The following is an 18,624-nucleotide window of genomic DNA, read 5'->3' as shown; positions in this document are numbered from 1 at the left end:
AAAGCCAACTTTCCTTTGTGGGAACAATCGGAAAGTCTAAAATACACTTTTTGGACAGAAAAGGAAACATTTGACTAAATGATTTAGTTACTCCACTGCGCCGCCTATAGATATTGTCAATAGAAAACTTCCATTGACCAAATCTGTAGGGGGCGCAGTGGAGTAAAAAATTTCCATCCGATGGAATATTTTCTTTTCTGCTAGGGCAGCATGCTTGTTTTTATTTAACAACGTTATTAAGCTATTTCACGTGTGGTTTTGTGGTAATTGGCGTAGTTCCTCCGCGGATCCAAATGCTTTGCGTCTTTTTCGCACTAGAATTAAACTTCCCGATCACTCAAAAAGTTGATTCAGCAGCACACACACACTGTTCTGTTTTGATCTGGAATGTAAAGGGAATGTGGCAGATGCATACCAAACGTTACAATTCGTTCGTTTGAATTGAACCAGACAAACGTGGCCTAATTTGTAGCTGACTTACAGTGGGTTTAATTTAACAATCTATGACTGAATGATTTAGAAATGATTCCCTCTGTTGTGTGCTACTGCTACACCACAGAGGGAATTGGTGCACTTGCTTTTGTAATTCAGCAGAAGCAGAAGCACATACAACGATAATGAATTGATTTGTATATCCTAGAATGCTTATGGTTGTTTTGTTTATTTATACATTATTACAATATCTCATCATTTATTTGAGCATTTCATTGAAATCTACTGCCTCATCCAGACAATTTCATTTATACACCCCCAAACAGGAGGATTTTACATTGTAGAATGAGATCATATTAAATTGGGGTTCTATTGCCTAATGCATATCAAACTGGGGGTCCATGAAATCACTGTTCTAACAGTCGCCTGTCCTCGTTTTGCGTCAGGTATGAATCAAAGGAGTGAGGTAATTCTGTCCGTTCTGGGAGAACTCCAGAATGCCACGGAGAACTCTGGCCTGGAGGCCCTCATGTCGGTGGCCCGCCAGGTGGAGCAGATCCTGACTCCCTTCCAGCTTCCCCAGACCCTCTGCCAGGACTTCCCTGCCACCACGGACATCGACGACATCGCCCACAGCCTGTACCCGGCCGATGCCCCCGGGGACCTTCTGCCCATCGCCTGTAAGGGAGAGGGCAACCTGCTGTTCGACGCCGCCAGCATTCTGCTCGTGGGCACAACAGCGCTCAGCTTGGAGCTGCAGGTGAGAAGAGATCAATGTGCATTTCGTTGTCACTTCAACACCAATTACTTTATTGTTCTGTATGGGGAAACAAACTAGTGCTGCCAAGTATAAAACAATACACAAAAACACATGAACCACTTTAACACTAGTGTCCCAATTTTGGCCACATCATTATAGGCAAGATTTTTTTGCATTTTCAGAAAAGTATCCATCTACAACCTTGCAACGTGCTATTTTATAGAAATTTAAATAATATTTGAGAATATTTGTAGTTGAGCGTGTGCTATAGCATTACCATCCTCATTTACTATAATAATGCGCTCCCCCTCATGTTTCATCATATTATTCTGTATCATAATAATATCCAGTGAATTCTCATGATCAATGATTTTAACATGATTTTTATTGTCTCTCAGGTGAGGACCGTGGTGGAGATGCTTCTGTGGAAGCGCTACTATCTGTGTGGGATGATCGACTCCAAAATGATGCTCCAGGCGGTCCGCTTCAGTCTGTGCGCCGAGGAGTCGGAGGCCATGCTCAACCTGCCCGTCACCGTCCTGGAGGCCATCTTCGACGCGGACGTCAAGGCCTCCTGCTTCCCCGACTCGTACGCCAACATGTGGCACGTGTACGCCCTGGCCTCGGTGCTGCGCTGCAACATCTACTCCGTCTACCCCATGTTCAACCTCAAGATCCGCCCGTACTTCAACCGTGTCGTGCGGCCCCGCACCGGCGACGGCGCACCGACCCTCCACATCATGTGGTCCGGCGAGCTGCGGACCGGCTCCGTGTTCATGCCGCACCACTTCGTGGCGCTGGCCCAGGCGTCGGACCTGCACACGGGCAGCCCCGCCAACGAGCAGAGCAAGACCCTGCAGCTGCTGAACAAGGACTCCCAGCTGTCCTACGCCAGCCTGAAGGACAAGTACAACATCACCAAGACCACGTTCTACCGCTGGAGGAGGCAGTCGACGGAGCACCGGCAGAAGTCGGCGGTGCGGTACGAGGCCAAGCACTTTCTGCAGGCCTGCTACCGGGAGGGCAAGGTCGTCCCTCTGCAGCAGTTCAAGGAGTTCTTCCCCGGCATTCCCAGGTCGACCTACTACGACTGGAAGCAGGAGCTCATGTCCTCCGGGGGGAACTTCTACACCCCCCCGCCCTCCACCGGCGAGGTGAGTCCCGGGGACAGCACAGAATCCCCAGAGTCCTGGGCCTCCTCCTCCCCAGAGGCCAGGCAGAGCGAGTCGGACAGCCACGAGAGCGTGGCCAGCATGTTCGGCCTCACCTTTGGCAAGATGGAGGCGGACCGCGCCCAAAACGTCGCCCAGATGCAGGACGCCAAGCGGTGTTTGCAGACCTGCATCGCCACCAACACCTCGTTTCCCTTCAGGGCCTTCAAGAAGAACTTTCCTGGGATTTCCAGGTCCACCTACTACAACTGGAGACGGGAGGCCATGCTGTTCAATGGAGGTTACAAGCCCACCGCCGGTAGCGGTGAAGACAGCTCAGACGCCGACAAGAGCCACAGTCCAACGAGCCTGCCCTCCCCACCGATTCTCTCTGCCTCCGCCCCGCCTTCCGCTCCAAGAATCAAGCTCTTCCGGCGAGGCCACGCAAGTCTCCGTCGGGCATACATGAATAAGAAGAACCTGAGAGATGAAGCCAAGAGGCACGTCCAGCGGTCCAAATGGTCTCTGATGAAGTTCAAGTTGAAGTACCCGTCCATGTCGCCCTGTTTGTACTGGCAGTGGCGGAACGAGCGAACCAGGAAGCAGATGATACCCGGCGCAGGTGTGTCCGAGAGCCCGGAGAGAGCCACCACACAGATGGAAGAGCAGGCGATGGAGAGGAGCTTTGGGAGAGCCACCACGCAGATGGAAGAGCAGGCGATGGAGAGGAGCCTGGGGAGGCCCGCCACGCAGTACGCAGTAGAGCAGGCGATGGGGAGAGCCGCTGCACAGATAAAAGAGGAGCCGATCGAAAGGATCCAGGAGAGAGCCACGACACAGATGGAGGACGAGGCGATGGAGAGGAAGATGGCCGCTCAGAACGTGTTCTCCTTTCAGGGGAGTCCTGAGGGTCTGAGTAGCCCCACCATGCCCCACATCAACGGCTCTCTTTCTATGTACTCTGTCCCCACCATGGCGCCCACGACAGAGAACCACATGTTTGTGATGGACGTTGTGGCTCTGGCCAACTTCAAAGCCAAGGCCAAGCTGTTCCTGCAGCAGCGCTTCGAGGAGAAGTCTTTCCCCACGTTCAAGGAGTTCAGGTCCCTTTTCCCACTCACGCCCCGATCGACGTACTACATGTGGAAGCGAGCGTTGCACCATGGAGTTCCTCTGATTCATGGATGAATGTACACTAAATGTATTATAGCCCCAAAAAAAATATTAAGGGAGCCCTCTCGCAGAATGCTCTATCCACGCAAAAGAACAAAAGACAAACCATGTACTTTTCCCCTTTCAGACACACTGTTTTAACTTCATAATGATCTGTTGAAGAGAATGGCACAGCCTTTTTTTCAACTGGGCTGAGTTTCAGCTGAATGTATTGTTCTGATCCCCCCACATCCCCCCTCTACCTCATGGAAATTTGCACGTGTGTGTGAAAGGAGACCACCTTGGTCTTGAGGTTCCACTTTAGTCCCTTCAGGCAAAAGGCAGTTCAAAGTCACTGGTGTCAGGATGCCCCCCCCTCATTGTATTTGGGATCCTTTATTTTCCTTTTTTATTTCACTGCAATTGTTTATGCTTAACTGTATGAGATGGTGTTAATGCATCTACCTGGTAGCTAACTTGCCTTTCATCCATTTATATTCCTCTACATAGAGGGATGTGAGGCAAAGACTGTGTTTTTGCGTCTCTGAAAAGGTTTTATGTACAGTTTTTCAATCCTTTTGGGATGTAAGTTTTGAGAATTGAATGCACACTTCACATGAATCACTTTGTCTCAGCTGTTTGGTTTCTGATGTCGCACATTAACACATTGACTGCCAGAGTTTATTCCAAATTTACCCCCTTGGCTGCCAGCGATTTGCGTGTTTTTTTGTTTTCTCTATTTTCTGCATTTAAATGCATTTAAGTTTCTCAGGCCATGGTTTTGAACACATACGACGATCGACCAGCAGAGCGCAGCAAAATGACACCCTCGATGACTCGCTGACTCGCCCCCCCCCTCCCTCCAGGCTCAAACAGTCAAAACAACATGAACCGGATGTGATTGTCTTCGACAATCTCTGATCGGCTTGTGATACGATGTGATACACGACGACGATGCCTGATCGTCACCCGGACCAAAGAAAATAAAAGGGGAGCTTTCCCTTTGTATTTTATAGCGTGTCCAAAAAAGGGGTTTTCTCTATTCTGGACGAAAATGACCGGAGAAAAACGATGTGACCCGGAAACGAATTTTTTTTTTTACATCCGGCTTCGGGTGAGTGTGACGTAGGCGGAAAACGAAAGTGATGATGAAAAGTAAACAGACCCGCGCGATCACAGATGAAACCAATGAAAATACCTAATATCGAGATAACTCGATCTAGGCAGTCGAGCGCTGGATTACTATTATCGAGTTAACTCGATCTAGGCAGTCGATGTGTTAATACATTTCAACTTCCAAACCAAAATAGTCTTAAGCTTCATTCATGATAGTATTTGCACTATAAGAGTTCCATCACATTGTTGAATGTACTGTCTTAATCAGGCAGCTGAGTTTGTCTCTCACTTTGCACATTAACATTTCTATTTTTGATTTGAATGATTTGAATTCACACAAGTATGTTGTTTTTGTACAGTTTTATGTTTTTGAAAACACAACCCACTGTTCATTTTGTCTATTAGCACACACACTCTTGAATGTTTAATGAATCATGATGGATTTGATGACCAGGTTGTTTCAGTTTGGTTTCTCTTGAAACAGACTAGCAGCTTGTTTAAATTGTTCTATGCTTTGCACATTTATTTTTCTTTGTATAAACTTCCTGCTTTATGCTCAACCATAATGTGTTACAAGCACAATATCAATAAACCATCATTCAACTCTTGAGTTTGTTCCCAGCGTGCTTTTACTCTTCCAGTTGCTTTAATGTACCTTAGTGATAAGCCTACCTTGTTGTGCAACAATGTTGCTCACTTGTCATGCAATGTGCCATGTTTTTCAGTTAAATCAGTTATTGTTGGGAGTATAAACGAGCCAACAGTCATGGTTCTGTTGTTTTATTGCTGAATGCTGTAGGCACTCTTAATGAAGTCTGATGTAGTCAATTAGATCTGTTTGTCAATACACTGCCCCGCTTCCAGTCATTTTGGCTACCCGTTCACCCGGCTCACCACAGGGATGGTTTTATTGAGCTTTTTTTTATTGCCATTAGTATCAATGAGGCGTAAGTTATTCAGGTTAAACTGGCACCCATGTTATGTTCATGTGTGCATCTCCAGGTTTCCTTCCACACAGAATGGGAGAGGGTTAAAACAATTAGAGGATTCTGAAAACATTGGCGACACACAAGTGGTTGTTTTTACTTGGTGTCTTTCATTCAGAGAGTTGCCATTGTGCGTGTGCTAATGAGTGTGCTGGTATAGGGGGATGGAGGTAATTGTATGCATGGGGGGATAGAGGTGTTTGGGATGATAAGCAGTAAGCACATACTTGGGGGGTGGAGGGAGACAAGGGGTTTCTGTCCACTGATAAAGCAGGAGCAAAGTTTTAGACCCACTAACTGTGATTCTAAGCCTTTTTAATTTCAAGGACCACCAATTTGATATGCTTCAGGGCAGGCCACAGACCCCCTCTTTTTTCATTTAATCTCTGGGACACCAATTTGACATTTTTTATTGTGAGAACTGATTTGGTCTGATAAAGTCTGTCATTTAATCCAGAATTCCTTTACGCCCTATGTACTGTAGGTATAGAGAAGTACGGTACATCCTCTAATTGTATTTACTTGTACATGACAATAATGGTGAAGATTAACTATCAATCATTGGACACCCTGGAAACCCCTCAAGGACCCCTGGGGGTCTTCGGGCCCCATGTTGAGAATCACCCCCCTGCTTGTTTGCTGGCTAGCTGATTCCCTTTGTTTCCATTAGCATTGTTACAAAATGCTGACAAGCTTCCAGTGGACATTATGGAAGAGTGGAATGGAAGCGTAGAGACCACCTCCAAACACTGCAGATGTGTTATATACCATACTCTACCAAACAGATTTGTTAAAATAAAATGGTATTCTTTAAATTGAGTCCCGGATTGAAAACAGTAGTGTTTATAAAACAGAAAATACTTTCAGTCTCGTGTACTTGCATATACAACTCAGGCATATTCTTGAATAAAGATAGGCTGTGTCTGAAATCTCCCTCTATTTGGGGGGCGGCTGAATAGGAAGCAGAAGGTCTCTCGTTCGAGGTGTCCCTGAGTAAGACATCCCCTAACTGCATGGTGTCTTTGCTCAACTTTCCAATGAGATGCATTGGCTGATGGGAATCCACTGTTCATTTGCCTGCAAGGATACATGTAAAGACGGTTACCTCAGTTAGGTTTGTTTGAATAATAGTAATAATAAAACAAAAAAAATTTAGCAACAGATATAATTGTTTGATTAAGCATCTTTTAACATATTTTGGTTCTATATAACCTATTTGAAATATGTAAAATATAGTAGGTTGTGCATACTTCTTAATTTGGACAGATACAAAGCAAAAGGGCAAAGACACCTGTGTACTCTTCTCAACAATCAATGAGTAATACAATATTTCCAAGTAACCTGTATGGTAGATATTGGCGCCCTCTTGTGAAACATCTTGTGATAAGCAGTGTTGTTATAGTCATTTATTCAGTATGTTTTGGCATCAATTTCTTTTAATTGTGTTCCACAAATTTAGTTGTTTCTTTATAACTGCACTGCAACCAAAGTGAATATAAAAAACAAAAATAAAGGGAATGTTTTTTTTTCTTTTTGTCATTGTATGCCACGTTCTATTGAACGTCTCCAAAACGTGTTTGTGAAACTTGGACAAGTTTCATGTCTTCCCAGAGATGGCAAATATTTCAAATACATGTTGTAACTGTTGCTACTATAAGTTAATATAATTTGTTGTATTTCTCTAAGACTAAGTCCAAGTTCATGATAAGGCTGTATTTAAGTTAATGTGTATGTGTACATTATTTCATGTCTTTTGAGTCAAGTTGCAGTAATGCTTTTATTTTGAAGTGTCAAAGTCCAATTCTGTGTCTCATTTGGTGTGCTATCATGTGAATGGGGTTCACGCAGGACTTTTGCATTAACTAATTAAGCAGCAGCAAGCAGCAAGGCGCAAAAGCTCTGTCATGCTGGGCACAAGAGACTGTCTAAACTTAAAACTTACTATAAGAAAGGTTACTGTCTGAAGTTATAAGAAGGGGCAAAAGGACCTGAAGACTGAAGAGTACTCCCTTTATGTGTAGAATGCAGCCAACGAGGTATTTGTTTGTTTGTACTGTCTGTATTTTACTCTGGTAAAATGTGTATTTTACATGCTGTGCATGATGTCATCTTATGTTAATGTAACATGCTTATTTTATGTTTATTGTTTAGTTTTCACGGTGGATTGGAGGGATTGAAGTTACCTTCAATAAATCAGTAGCAAGGAAACCACTTGTGTCTGTCTGCTTGGAGGGAGTTACACATGATGTATTTGAAATAGGTATGTCAAACACTTTTTTTGTATTATGTAATTTGTATTTGGCTGGGAGGAAAACATTTGTCATGTATCAAGATACTTTTATTATATCATGTAATTTTATTCTCAAACTGACTCATTTTAAACATTTACACAGGTTTATACTGTGGACTAAATAAATAAAACACAATTTGAGATGTCACTTCTACTCTGCCTCTGATTGGCTTACCCACCCTCAGAACAAATTCAACCACAAATGAGAGGCAGAGTAGGGCGGGTCTTGAGACAAACTTCATATCACCACTGTTCCGGGTCAATATCCTGATGTCAGTATGCTTGTGAGCTTGTCAATCAGTATCCTGGTGTCAGTATCCTGGTTAATATCCTGGTCAGTAACTTGGTCAGTACCCTGGTCAGTATCCTGGTGTCAGTATCTTGGTTAATATCCTGGTCAGTATCTTGGTCAGTATCCTGGTCAGTATCCTGGTCAGTATTGGTGTCAGTATCGGTGTCAGTATCATGGTAGGATTTTGCATTCAGTCTCATGCCATAGTTCACGCTGGCCTGCGCTCTGCTCTCATACACAGTGTATTAAACAGAAAATGCAATATCAGCACCCTGGCTCTGTTTGACCAGAATGGAACAGAGCCTTCATTATAATCATTGGTAACACATGTGAAGGAAGTAAGGAAGGGGCCCAAATTCTTTCCAATATGGCTGCTGTGCATAGAGCCTATTATAACTGCGGTGTGAGAATGCCCATCGCGTCTGACACCGCAGCGCTCTGTGGATTAGTCTATAGTTATCCATACAAAAACAGACATCAATGCAATACGAGACAGACGTAGTACAGGAGACAGAATTATTTCCAAGTTGGCTCTCTATGTTCTGATTACAACTAAGGCATAGCAAGCAGCATATTGGATGTTACTTTGATCCAGGTTCCTGCTGCCATCTCTCCCCTGCTACTAAGCCGTATCTAGAGTGTAGTTTAATTGCTGGCCAGACTTCTTTTTTTAAAGACATAATTAAACTATGTGTATGTCTATGAAACATTTGTTTTCTCCATTTCATAAAACAAACAATCAAAAAACATTAGATGTTGCTGTTGTGTCCAGCTTTTCATCGTGACCGGATGAATATTTCAGTTAATGCAACTAAATTAAGATAACTATTAACATTCTGAGTCATAAGTAGCCTAACGTTAGCCTACCTAACTTTTGAAATTGTAATTCTGTTTTTTAGTTCTTGTATGTAGGCCTATGTATTTCTAACCACTTAACTAATGCAGACTAGACTATAATTATGAGACTTCTTTTTCAACTCATAATTGTAATACTTTTAGTCTTAATGCTGTTCTTTGTACTATGTCATGTCTATGTTGGCGAAAAACACCAAGTTGGGTTAATGTTCCTATAATAGGAAAATAAATAGATTCTCCTTCAATGTAATGTATCAAAATGTGTTTTCTCCGCTAGATGGCAGTAGTCTGCTTTGCACGGCATGTATTCCAGTGTGTTCAGCCGCTTACAGAGAGAAAGGGGAGCACTCAGTCACACCTTCATTGTTCTGGACACAAAATCAATGTGCTATATTATAGCACATGGATAGCAGCTATATCACATTCCGTGGCACAGAGTGTCTCTTGCTGATTTGCTTGCGATAACTCCATTAATAATCATAATCCAACATCAGCAGTCAATATTACAGCAGCCAGGTAGGATGTTGGAAACGTATATTTGTCGGTGATGAATTAAGCAGTGAGGGAAGGAGACACATGAGTCATGTGAGGGACGAAGGAAGTAGAAATGAGAGTCCTTACGTCATTTGTTCTCAAAGTGGGGTCCGGGGACCCCCAGGGGTCCTTAGGGGGGGGTACCAGGGGGTCCCCAGCAAAAAGTTAATACAGCGTCACAATCATTTTAACCACTTTAACCATATTTTATACTTTGGCTATTCAAAATAGCAGATATACAAGCTCATAGCGCGGCACCGAGTGCCGTGCTATGAGCTTGTAGATCTGCTATTTTTTGAAAAATCTTCATTTTTTTTGCAAAACTTTGAATATATATATATTTCTAAATCTAACATTGGTAACTTAAATCTTTGCTTCTGGAGGTCCCCTGGCACAAAACATTGTCAGATGGGGGTCCGCGGCCAAATATATATCAATTTGGGGTCTTTGGCACAAAACAGTTTGAGAACCACTTACGTCATCCAGAGCTTACATTGTTTCCGGTCTTTCTGGAAGAAAACTTTGCTCGTACAGAATCACTAAATAATACACTCAAGACAGTTGAATATGGGAGAACATGAGTGACCAAAATAAATCAAAATGATATACTTTCGATAAAGCGTTTCCGAGTTCCAAAATACATCTTCAAACAATGTTTCTGTATTGTCATGTATTTGAAACATATACTGTACTTCTTGCAGTATAGGCTATGTCATGGGCTGCCACTGTGGCCCACTTCTGATTGTCAGCAATCTTTCACTGCAATAAAAATGAGATTAATCTGATGACCTCAGCCAGCCAGGATGGAGTGAGCGAGTTCAAAAGTTCAAAATCCCTCACATGTAAATGACCGAACCACTGTAAATACGCTTTGGCCATATATCGTATAAACATAGATTGTTTGTATTTGTGTACATTTTCGTCCATATAATAATAGACGTACATTCAATCAAAAAAAAATGCTCGACAACAGGGGTCTTCAACGTTTTTCAGGCCAAGGACCCCTTAGCTGAGAGAGCGATGAAGCAGGGACCCCCCACTACATACTGGATTCCTGTTAAATGTCTATTTTCGGACACAACTTAAACCCTCAATACTTTGTAAACTTGACCTGTGGCTCGGTACTTGGTCTGCTCATTTTCCCCTGTACACCAAACCTCTTTGCTGAAAATAGCCGATCTTCAAGCTCACACCGTGTCGCAGACGCGTTGTGAGCTTGTAGATATGCTATTATGGGGAGCTAATGTTCCGCCCTGAATAGGGATGCGAGGGTTGAAGTGGTTAATGTGAAGACCCCTCATGATCTACAACTCACAACGTGTCAATGCGGCATCTTGTGAGCTTGTAGATCTGCTATGTTTGGCACATAGATGTGGTGTGGAGGTGAAAAAAAGTAGGGGACCCCTGGGTGACCACGGCCAATGAAGTATAGAGTTTAATTGTTGAATAAGTCGGTTAAATGGTATTGTGTTAATAGGGTTCTCCAAGGACAATTTTTTTAACCTATCGAATACATATGTGCTTTAAAATGCTCTAAAACAGTGCTTCTCAAAGTGGGGTCCCAGGACCCCCAGAGGTCCTTGAGGAGTTACAGGTCTGTAACTCCTCGTTACAGAGCGTACACATGGACCCCTATGGTTCCATTTGTACGCCCTCAGAGTTAGGATTGATGTTTGATATCTCGTGGCTATAGCTGCCACACAGACAAGGAGAAAATAGCATTTGATTTAGCAGCCTTGTTTGATGCTGTGAGTTCCTTCTGCAGTGAGGTCACTCACAGTGACAGTGCAGAGTACAGTTAGGCACACAATGGTGGAAATTGTTACGTTCAAAGTTTGACTCGTCAAGTGCATCACACTAAACATGTGTTCAGTTTAGTATGGGTAGAGAGAGGCTGCCTGCGAAACAGAATGGCCCCGCGGTTCACTTGCACTTGGCAAACCTCATAATAACAGGAATTATCAGGCCTGTGCAGGGACAGAGGAAGTAGAACTAAATGGTGGTGTGGTACATATTTTATCAGCGTTTATGTGCTCTACATCGTTTATGTGCTCTATATCGTTTATGTGCTGTTCTTTTTGTTAAAGGGGCACTTTGGCACAATGTTCCCCATTATTTTACATTACGGTCATTTAGTAGACGCTTTTAACAAAAGTGACAATAAGTGCATTCAACATAGGTAGGCAAGAAAACTACTAATCACCGGAAGTCTTAAGTGCATTCTCTTCTAAAACAAGCGACTAAGAGTACCTAGCGCTAAGGGTTAAGTTAAGACTTTGACAGGGGCCATTTTTGAATTGCAGCCTCCTGAAGGTGTATCTTTAGGGCAGTTTTGAAAGTAAGAAGGGTTTTACACTCCTTTACTCCTTTTGGTTGGGCATTCCACATTTGTTGAATAGCATGAGAACGAGTTCATTCCCTTTGTTGAGACAAATCTGTGTTGAACATGATCCGTGGATCTGCCTCTGGTGTTATGATCATGGACTTCATTTATGTTGGCCCTAACGCATACCAAGTTTGGGGTCCTTGAAATAAAAAAGGGTTGAAAACCACCGCACTATGGGACACAAAGTCACTTTGTTTATTCCCTCAGTTCATGTATAGCTGGTTCATTGTTTACAGAATAACAGGCAGCTGCATTCAAACCGTGGCACCTTGAGGACATAATCCACTCTGACTCCCACATTTAACGTTTTTATTGTTGACTTTATCAGCCTGATACAAATCCGTTTTTTTCTTTCTCAAAGCATATGTCAAGTTGTGAATTGGGATGTACAGCATAGCATGCATTGTAGTGGGCTGAAGGCAGTTGTTCTATTATGTATCACGCTGTGCCTGAGTGCCTGCCTGCGGACCTTGAAGGCGTGAGTGGAATGCAGCTCTGAGCAGGATGCGGGGAGGGAAGCATTGTTTTTCACTTTCTGCAGTTTCAGCTCTCAACTTTCTGTTTATTTGCTACATTTCATATACGGGTATACAAGAGTAAGTCTTATTGGATTTTGGCACCTAGACATTGCAGCAACAAGACAAAATAGCAATAGCAATAATAGTAAACAGAAATAACTAAAATATGAGTGAGGTGCCTTTGTTGACTGCGTGCATGTGTGTGTGCATGTGCGAGTACATTTCTTGTATATAAAGCTGAAGTTGTCTGTGGTGATGTGTGTTTGCCTGTGTGCCAGGATTCCAAATATGGACAATGCCCGATATCAGCGCAAATTGGCGTTGTTAGGCAACGGTTGAGGTCAATGCAAATCACTATTGTTAGTCAACAGCTCCGCTACTGTTGTGTGTGATGTCAGGCCAGAGTCTGAGAGAAAGAAAGTGTCTTTTGGCACAGAGATATCGTGTGGCGGAAACAAATATCTTTATTATTTATTATGGGGGTCAGTTCTTCATTCCTGGGCCATTCCAGTGTGACAACTAGCAGTCTGACCGAATTCCCACTCCATCGGGTCATCCGAGATACACACACACACACACACAGTTTGAACTCGATCAGTCCCTTGAGGAGTGCGCAAGAAACACACACACACACACACACACACACACACACGCACACACACACACACTCCGTGCATTTATAGATAGATGTGATGTGTCGGATGCCTATGTGATTTACCTATTCCATTGTTTCCACAGTGTGAACACTCCCATCACTATACTGAACAGAGAGATCTGGGTACACTGACAACTGAAGGAACTCAATGAACTGAATCAATAAGTGATCACATCTTCCATCGTCTAGGAATCCATCTTGCCCTTTTTTTTCTCCGCTGATGAATGCATAGAGAAAGACAGACAGAAAGAAAGTGTTTAGGGAAAAACAGACAGAGAGCAAGCAGGAGAGAGAGAGAGAGAGAGAGCAAAAGTGAGAGAACAAGAAGGAGAAAGACAGATTGACAGATCAAGGGGTCTGGGGGTGCCGTACTGAGTGTATTATCACTGCTACTCGTGCGCCGGACCACATGTCAAGAGGCTATTATCAGGGTTTAAAGGTCAAACAAATAATAAAGCCCGCCGCGTTTAATCCCATGTTTTATAGTCGTGTAAGCCTCTGTTTGTTGTCGTGGCCACCATCTGTCCCAACTGTGATTGGACCCCGGCAGAGGTCTGCGCGGTGCCTCGTGGGAGTCACAGTGATTTCCCACAAAGCAGGATGAATGGGTCAGACATCTGACTTCATCCCGCACCACAAAGCCTGTTGTGCCACCATAGCCATCAGGCTCCACGACCAAGCCCTGACCCCCTTCTGTTCTGCTCTGCTCTGCTCTCTGGGATTAGTGGTGTATAAAGTGACGAAGTACATTTACTCAAGTACTGTACTTCAGTACAAATCTGAGGATTTTTTTTACTTTACTGGAGTATTTACAAATGTCAGTACTTTTACTTCTACTCCACTACATCTCAGAAGCAAATATTATACTTTTACTCCACTACAATTATTTGACAACTTCAGTTACTAGTTACTTTGTTGATTTTGATTATTACAAAACATACCACGTCAGCCCTATATTTCGGCCATTTGAAAATAGCCGATCTACAAGCGACGTATAAGCTCACAATGCGTCGCGATGCGACGCATTGTGAGCTTGTAGATCTGCTATTTTCCAAAGTTTTTTTTAATACATTTTATACATTTGAAAACTTGAAATGGGACATTCTGCATACTGAGTACTTTCTACTTTTGGTACTTTAAGTACATTTTGATACCAATACTTAATGTACTATTACTCAAGTAAATTGTTTATTCCGGACTTTTACTTGTAACAGAGTATTTCTACATTGCAGTATTGATACTTTTACTTTTACGTAAACAATTTTTCCCCCACCGGGGATTACTGACTCCTGCTTGACTCTGGCGCACGTACTTGCACATGGAACTACTGAGATGTACACTACAATAGCATGACAGATTCCTGTTGATAGACTGTAGTCTATATAACAAGTAAGATGCGCGAACGCTGGAAGCGAACGCAGCTCGAAAATATTGTGTATTTACGGACTTTGTGTGTGTGGGTGTTTGTGTTTTGACTGTAGTTGCACTCTGGCGCACTCTGTCGGCCGCACCCAGGCAGTGCACTGCACACAGACAGACAGACACACACACACACAAGCCGGGCAGACTTTCATAGTAAGCTCCACTTGGGCGGAGGCACGCCTCGCGCCTCCTTCCGCGTTCGCAATCATCAAAATAACAACCACACTCACAAATTGAAAGTCTTTTAAAAGCAGGGACGTGCACTGATAGACTCTAGAGCACCTGCCCTTTGCCCTCTTGACCAGAAGTGCCCTTTTGAAAAAAAGGGGAAAAGAACGTTTTTTTTTCCCAGTTTACAGCAGGGGTCTTCAACAGGGGGTCCGGGACCCCTAGGGGGTCCTCAGAGTTACTACAGGGGGTCCGCCAAATCTTTATCTGATATGATTTTTCTTTTTACCATAACCACTCGAAACCTAGCATCCCTTTTCTGAGGAGAACCTTAGCCAAAAATAGCAGATCTACAAGCCCACAACGGCTTGTAGATCGGCTATTTTTTGGCAAAGAGGTATAGGTGTAGAGGGAAAAAAGAGCAGACCAAGTAAACAAAAAAAAAGTATAATTTACTTGAGCACCTGCCCCTCAAAATGTCTGTGCACGCCACTGTTTAAAAGCATTTGATATGCTGCACCAGAGGGCACAGGGCAACAAACACGCCTGTTGGCCTTCGTCAGCGTATAGACCGCCTAGGCAGAAGTAACCTACAAATAAGGAATTAGTGTCTTATTAAAGAAAATATGTTTTTTTTTTGGGGGGGGATTTATGCATTTTGTAAATTGTATTTTGATTATGTTGTATGTTATATCTTGGTATTGATTCAATTGATGCAATTGTTGTAATTTTAATTTGACTAATTTATGACTCCTGAAAACTATATGCAGGGACGTGCACAGATAGACTCTAGGTGGTGCTAGAGCACCTGCCCTTTGCCCTCTTAACCAGAAGTTCCCTTTCGAAAAAAATAAGAAAAAAAGTTTTTTTTTTCAGTTTACAGCAGGGATCTTCAACAGGGGGTTCGGGACCCCTAGGGGGTCCTCAGAGTTACTACAGGGGGTCCGCCAAATGTGGCAGACCCCCTGTGATGTGATTTTTCTTTTTACCATAACCACTCGAAACCTAGCATCCCTTTTCTGAGGAGAACTTTAGTCAAAAATAGCAGATCTACAAGCCCACAACGCCTCGCGCTGCGAGGCGTTGTGGGCTTGTAGATCGGCTATTTTTTGGCAAAGAGGTATAGGTGTAGAGGGAAAAAAGAGCAGACCAAGTCAACAAAAAAAAGTATAATTTACTTGAGCACCTGCCCCTCAAAATGTCTGTGCATGCCACTGACTATATGTGGGCAGTGGTGTTTTGGTCGCTACACGGGACACCGTGACGTTCCACTGGAAAATGCTCACGCACACGCGCAAGGTACGGCCAAGGCAGCGAAGCCAATTCAGATCTCAGAGGAAGATAGGGAAGGTAAAACGGAAGAAGAGATCGAGATGATGAAAATAATGGGATTTGGCGGCTTTAACACCACAAAGGGTAGGAAGACAGATGGATCAGTCAATGCACATGCTATCAACGTATCCCAGAAGAGAAAATACAGGCAGTATATGAATAGAAAAGGTGGATTCAACAGACCACTGGACTTGAACGGAGGAATGAGTCACATAATACTTCAGAAATAAACCTTTGATAGCTTCTCCTCCTCATGAAAGTGTTTGGTTTTGTGCAAGTACCCAAATGGCTACTTTGCATAACGGGTTTGCCGGTGCGCGCTTGCATGTGACATCATTAAAATACTGTTAAAAAAGAAAAATCACCATTACACCACTGTATGTAGGTCACTTACGCCTAGGTAGTCTATCTATCTATACGGCTGTAACACTTTACACATTCGTTGCCCTGCTGTGACCGCATGCGGCGGCCTTGTTTTAAATGCTTTGAAAGTCTTTCAACTTGTGAGTGCGGTTGTCCTTTTAGAAGTATAGTTATTGCTTGGAATCTGCACCCAACTTTTTAGTTGAGCGTGCCGAGCCTTTGAAGAGACTGTATATAATATACAATTCACTTTCTGTACATATATTATGCAGATATATACCCACTGTTGAAGGCCGACTGAGGCTAAACCCTGTTGTGGGCGTCTGGGTGAGGAGTAGATTTATGTTGTCCTGACATACTCTTCCATTGTGCCCCTCAGACAGGCAGTACAGTAGCAGTGGAGGCAGCCCTAGATAAAGGCTCACTGGACACACTCATTGATTTAGGTGCCTTTGTTTGCCTGAACAAAACACACTATAAACACCACCTTCCTTGCTTCACTCTGAAACACTTGCATTGCACATGCACTACTGGGATGTTGTTGTACACTACAGAACAGGTGGTGACTGTTGAGGATAACTGTTGTGAGAGTCAGTTATATTTACTGATATGTTAATATCAGCTGAAACTGTATATCAGTCCCATAATCCTTGTAGCCAGCCAGCCAGCCAGCCAGCCATGGCGAGAGAGTATGTTTTACCCCCTGTCCGTCCGTCTGTGTGTGTCCGTTGGCCCGGTCGCTTCAAAACATTACTCCTTTACACCCTTTACTCCTACAGATTGTATCCAAACATCACCCAAATCAGGACACAGTATCTCAAGGACAGACAGACAGACAGACAGACAGACAGTTATTGATCCGGCAGGGGTAATTCAGTTATTACAGTTATGAAGAACAGAACAGATAGAAAAAAAGAGATACAGCAAGGAGTAACAGGTGATACTAATAAAAGAGATTTACTCACTCTTGGACTTCCTGGGATTTAATGTGGGGAAAGAGCTTTTAACAGGATGTACTGTAGATATAAAATGCACTAAAAGAATATGAACGTAGCAGGTATAAAAGCTATATCCATTCATAGTGAATTCCTATAATCATTGGCGATAGATGTATATTCATTCATGCATTCACTGGTGATATATTGCAGCTTGAAAATGTTCTGGGCATATAGGATGGATCAGTAGTTGACCGGACAACCGCCTATCCGACCGCCTCGAGGCCGGGCACGGCTCTCCCTCGGTACATAGGCGGCGGCGACCCGAGTTTGAAGTGGGTTGGTCGGATGCTTCTCGAGATACGTGAACTACAGACAGGCGTACACATGTATAGACAAACGGACAGAGAGTGTGCGCATTTATAATATGATGGTGTATTGTACACATACAGTATAGTCTCTCATTTGTTTGTTTTTTTTCATCCAAAGTTTCATGGTTCATGCCTAGTTTTAGTTTAGTCTTAAGTTAACTCCAACAACCTTACTCCACGTCCGGCCAAGATATGGCCTCATGTGTGGCTCAAAGGCCTCCCAGAACTGGAGCTTCTGACGGGGTCTGTTGTTGTTGTGATCTCTCCTGGGTATCTGGAGGCTGTCGGCCTGAAGGCTAACGGACTGAAGTCTGAAAAAGCCCCTCAGCCTCAGCGGCTAAAACGTATCGCACCCTGCATGCTAATGCCCTGTTCGATTGTGTTAATAACACAGCCTTATTAGCGAGCTCGACCCCATCGTTTGAACCCCCATAACGACCAGATGAGCCGCATTGTGAGCTGTATAGCGCTGCCTTAAGCTCCCCTGATGGCTAATGTTCATGGGCTGTGATTAAAAACACGGCAACCGTGAACTCATTTCGGTGGAGGCTATTGTGTGACGAGCGACAAGATAAGAGCTAATTGCCAGATTTTATTTCCACACAAGCCACGGACAGGCAGCGGCGAGGCCGGGAATTTTAGAGTTGTAGTAGTAATAATGTCCACCTTCTTATTAAATCCCAGAAAACACTTTCAATGGGTGCTATTGCATTAACAATGTCAGGATTTTTGTTTGCCCGTAATTAAAATAACTTGATGCTTAGATGTATAACCGCACGTGCGCGCATGCATGCACACACCTACTGAAGTTATTGAAATGATATTTAATACAATACAATGATAAATACAATGATGAATAACCTAATGTAATTCCACATTGTGCAATTTGTGCATGGCCTCAGCTGA

At 43.4% G+C, this 18,624-nt stretch overlaps 1 protein-coding gene across 1 annotated transcript; it reads left to right on the top strand.

The window, feature by feature from the left end:
* Positions 1 to 874: 874 nt before the first annotated feature.
* vrtn (vertebrae development associated) lies at positions 875 to 3,531 on the top strand (the record flags this gene model as incomplete). The annotated part of the gene is made up of 2 exons (XM_084082205.1): positions 875 to 1,192; positions 1,591 to 3,531. The coding sequence occupies exons 1-2, from the start codon at positions 881 to 883 to the stop codon at positions 3,529 to 3,531; spliced, it is 2,253 nt and encodes a 750-aa protein (XP_083938331.1). The 5' UTR covers positions 875 to 880.
* Positions 3,532 to 18,624: the final 15,093 nt, after the last annotated feature.

The sequence above is a fragment of the Gymnoscopelus microlampas genome, assembly GCF_963454915.1.
Source record: "Gymnoscopelus microlampas genome assembly, chromosome: 16".
In the NCBI taxonomy this organism is placed as follows: Eukaryota; Metazoa; Chordata; class Actinopteri; order Myctophiformes; family Myctophidae; genus Gymnoscopelus; species Gymnoscopelus microlampas.
This window is presented reverse-complemented; position numbering and strand designations above follow the sequence as displayed.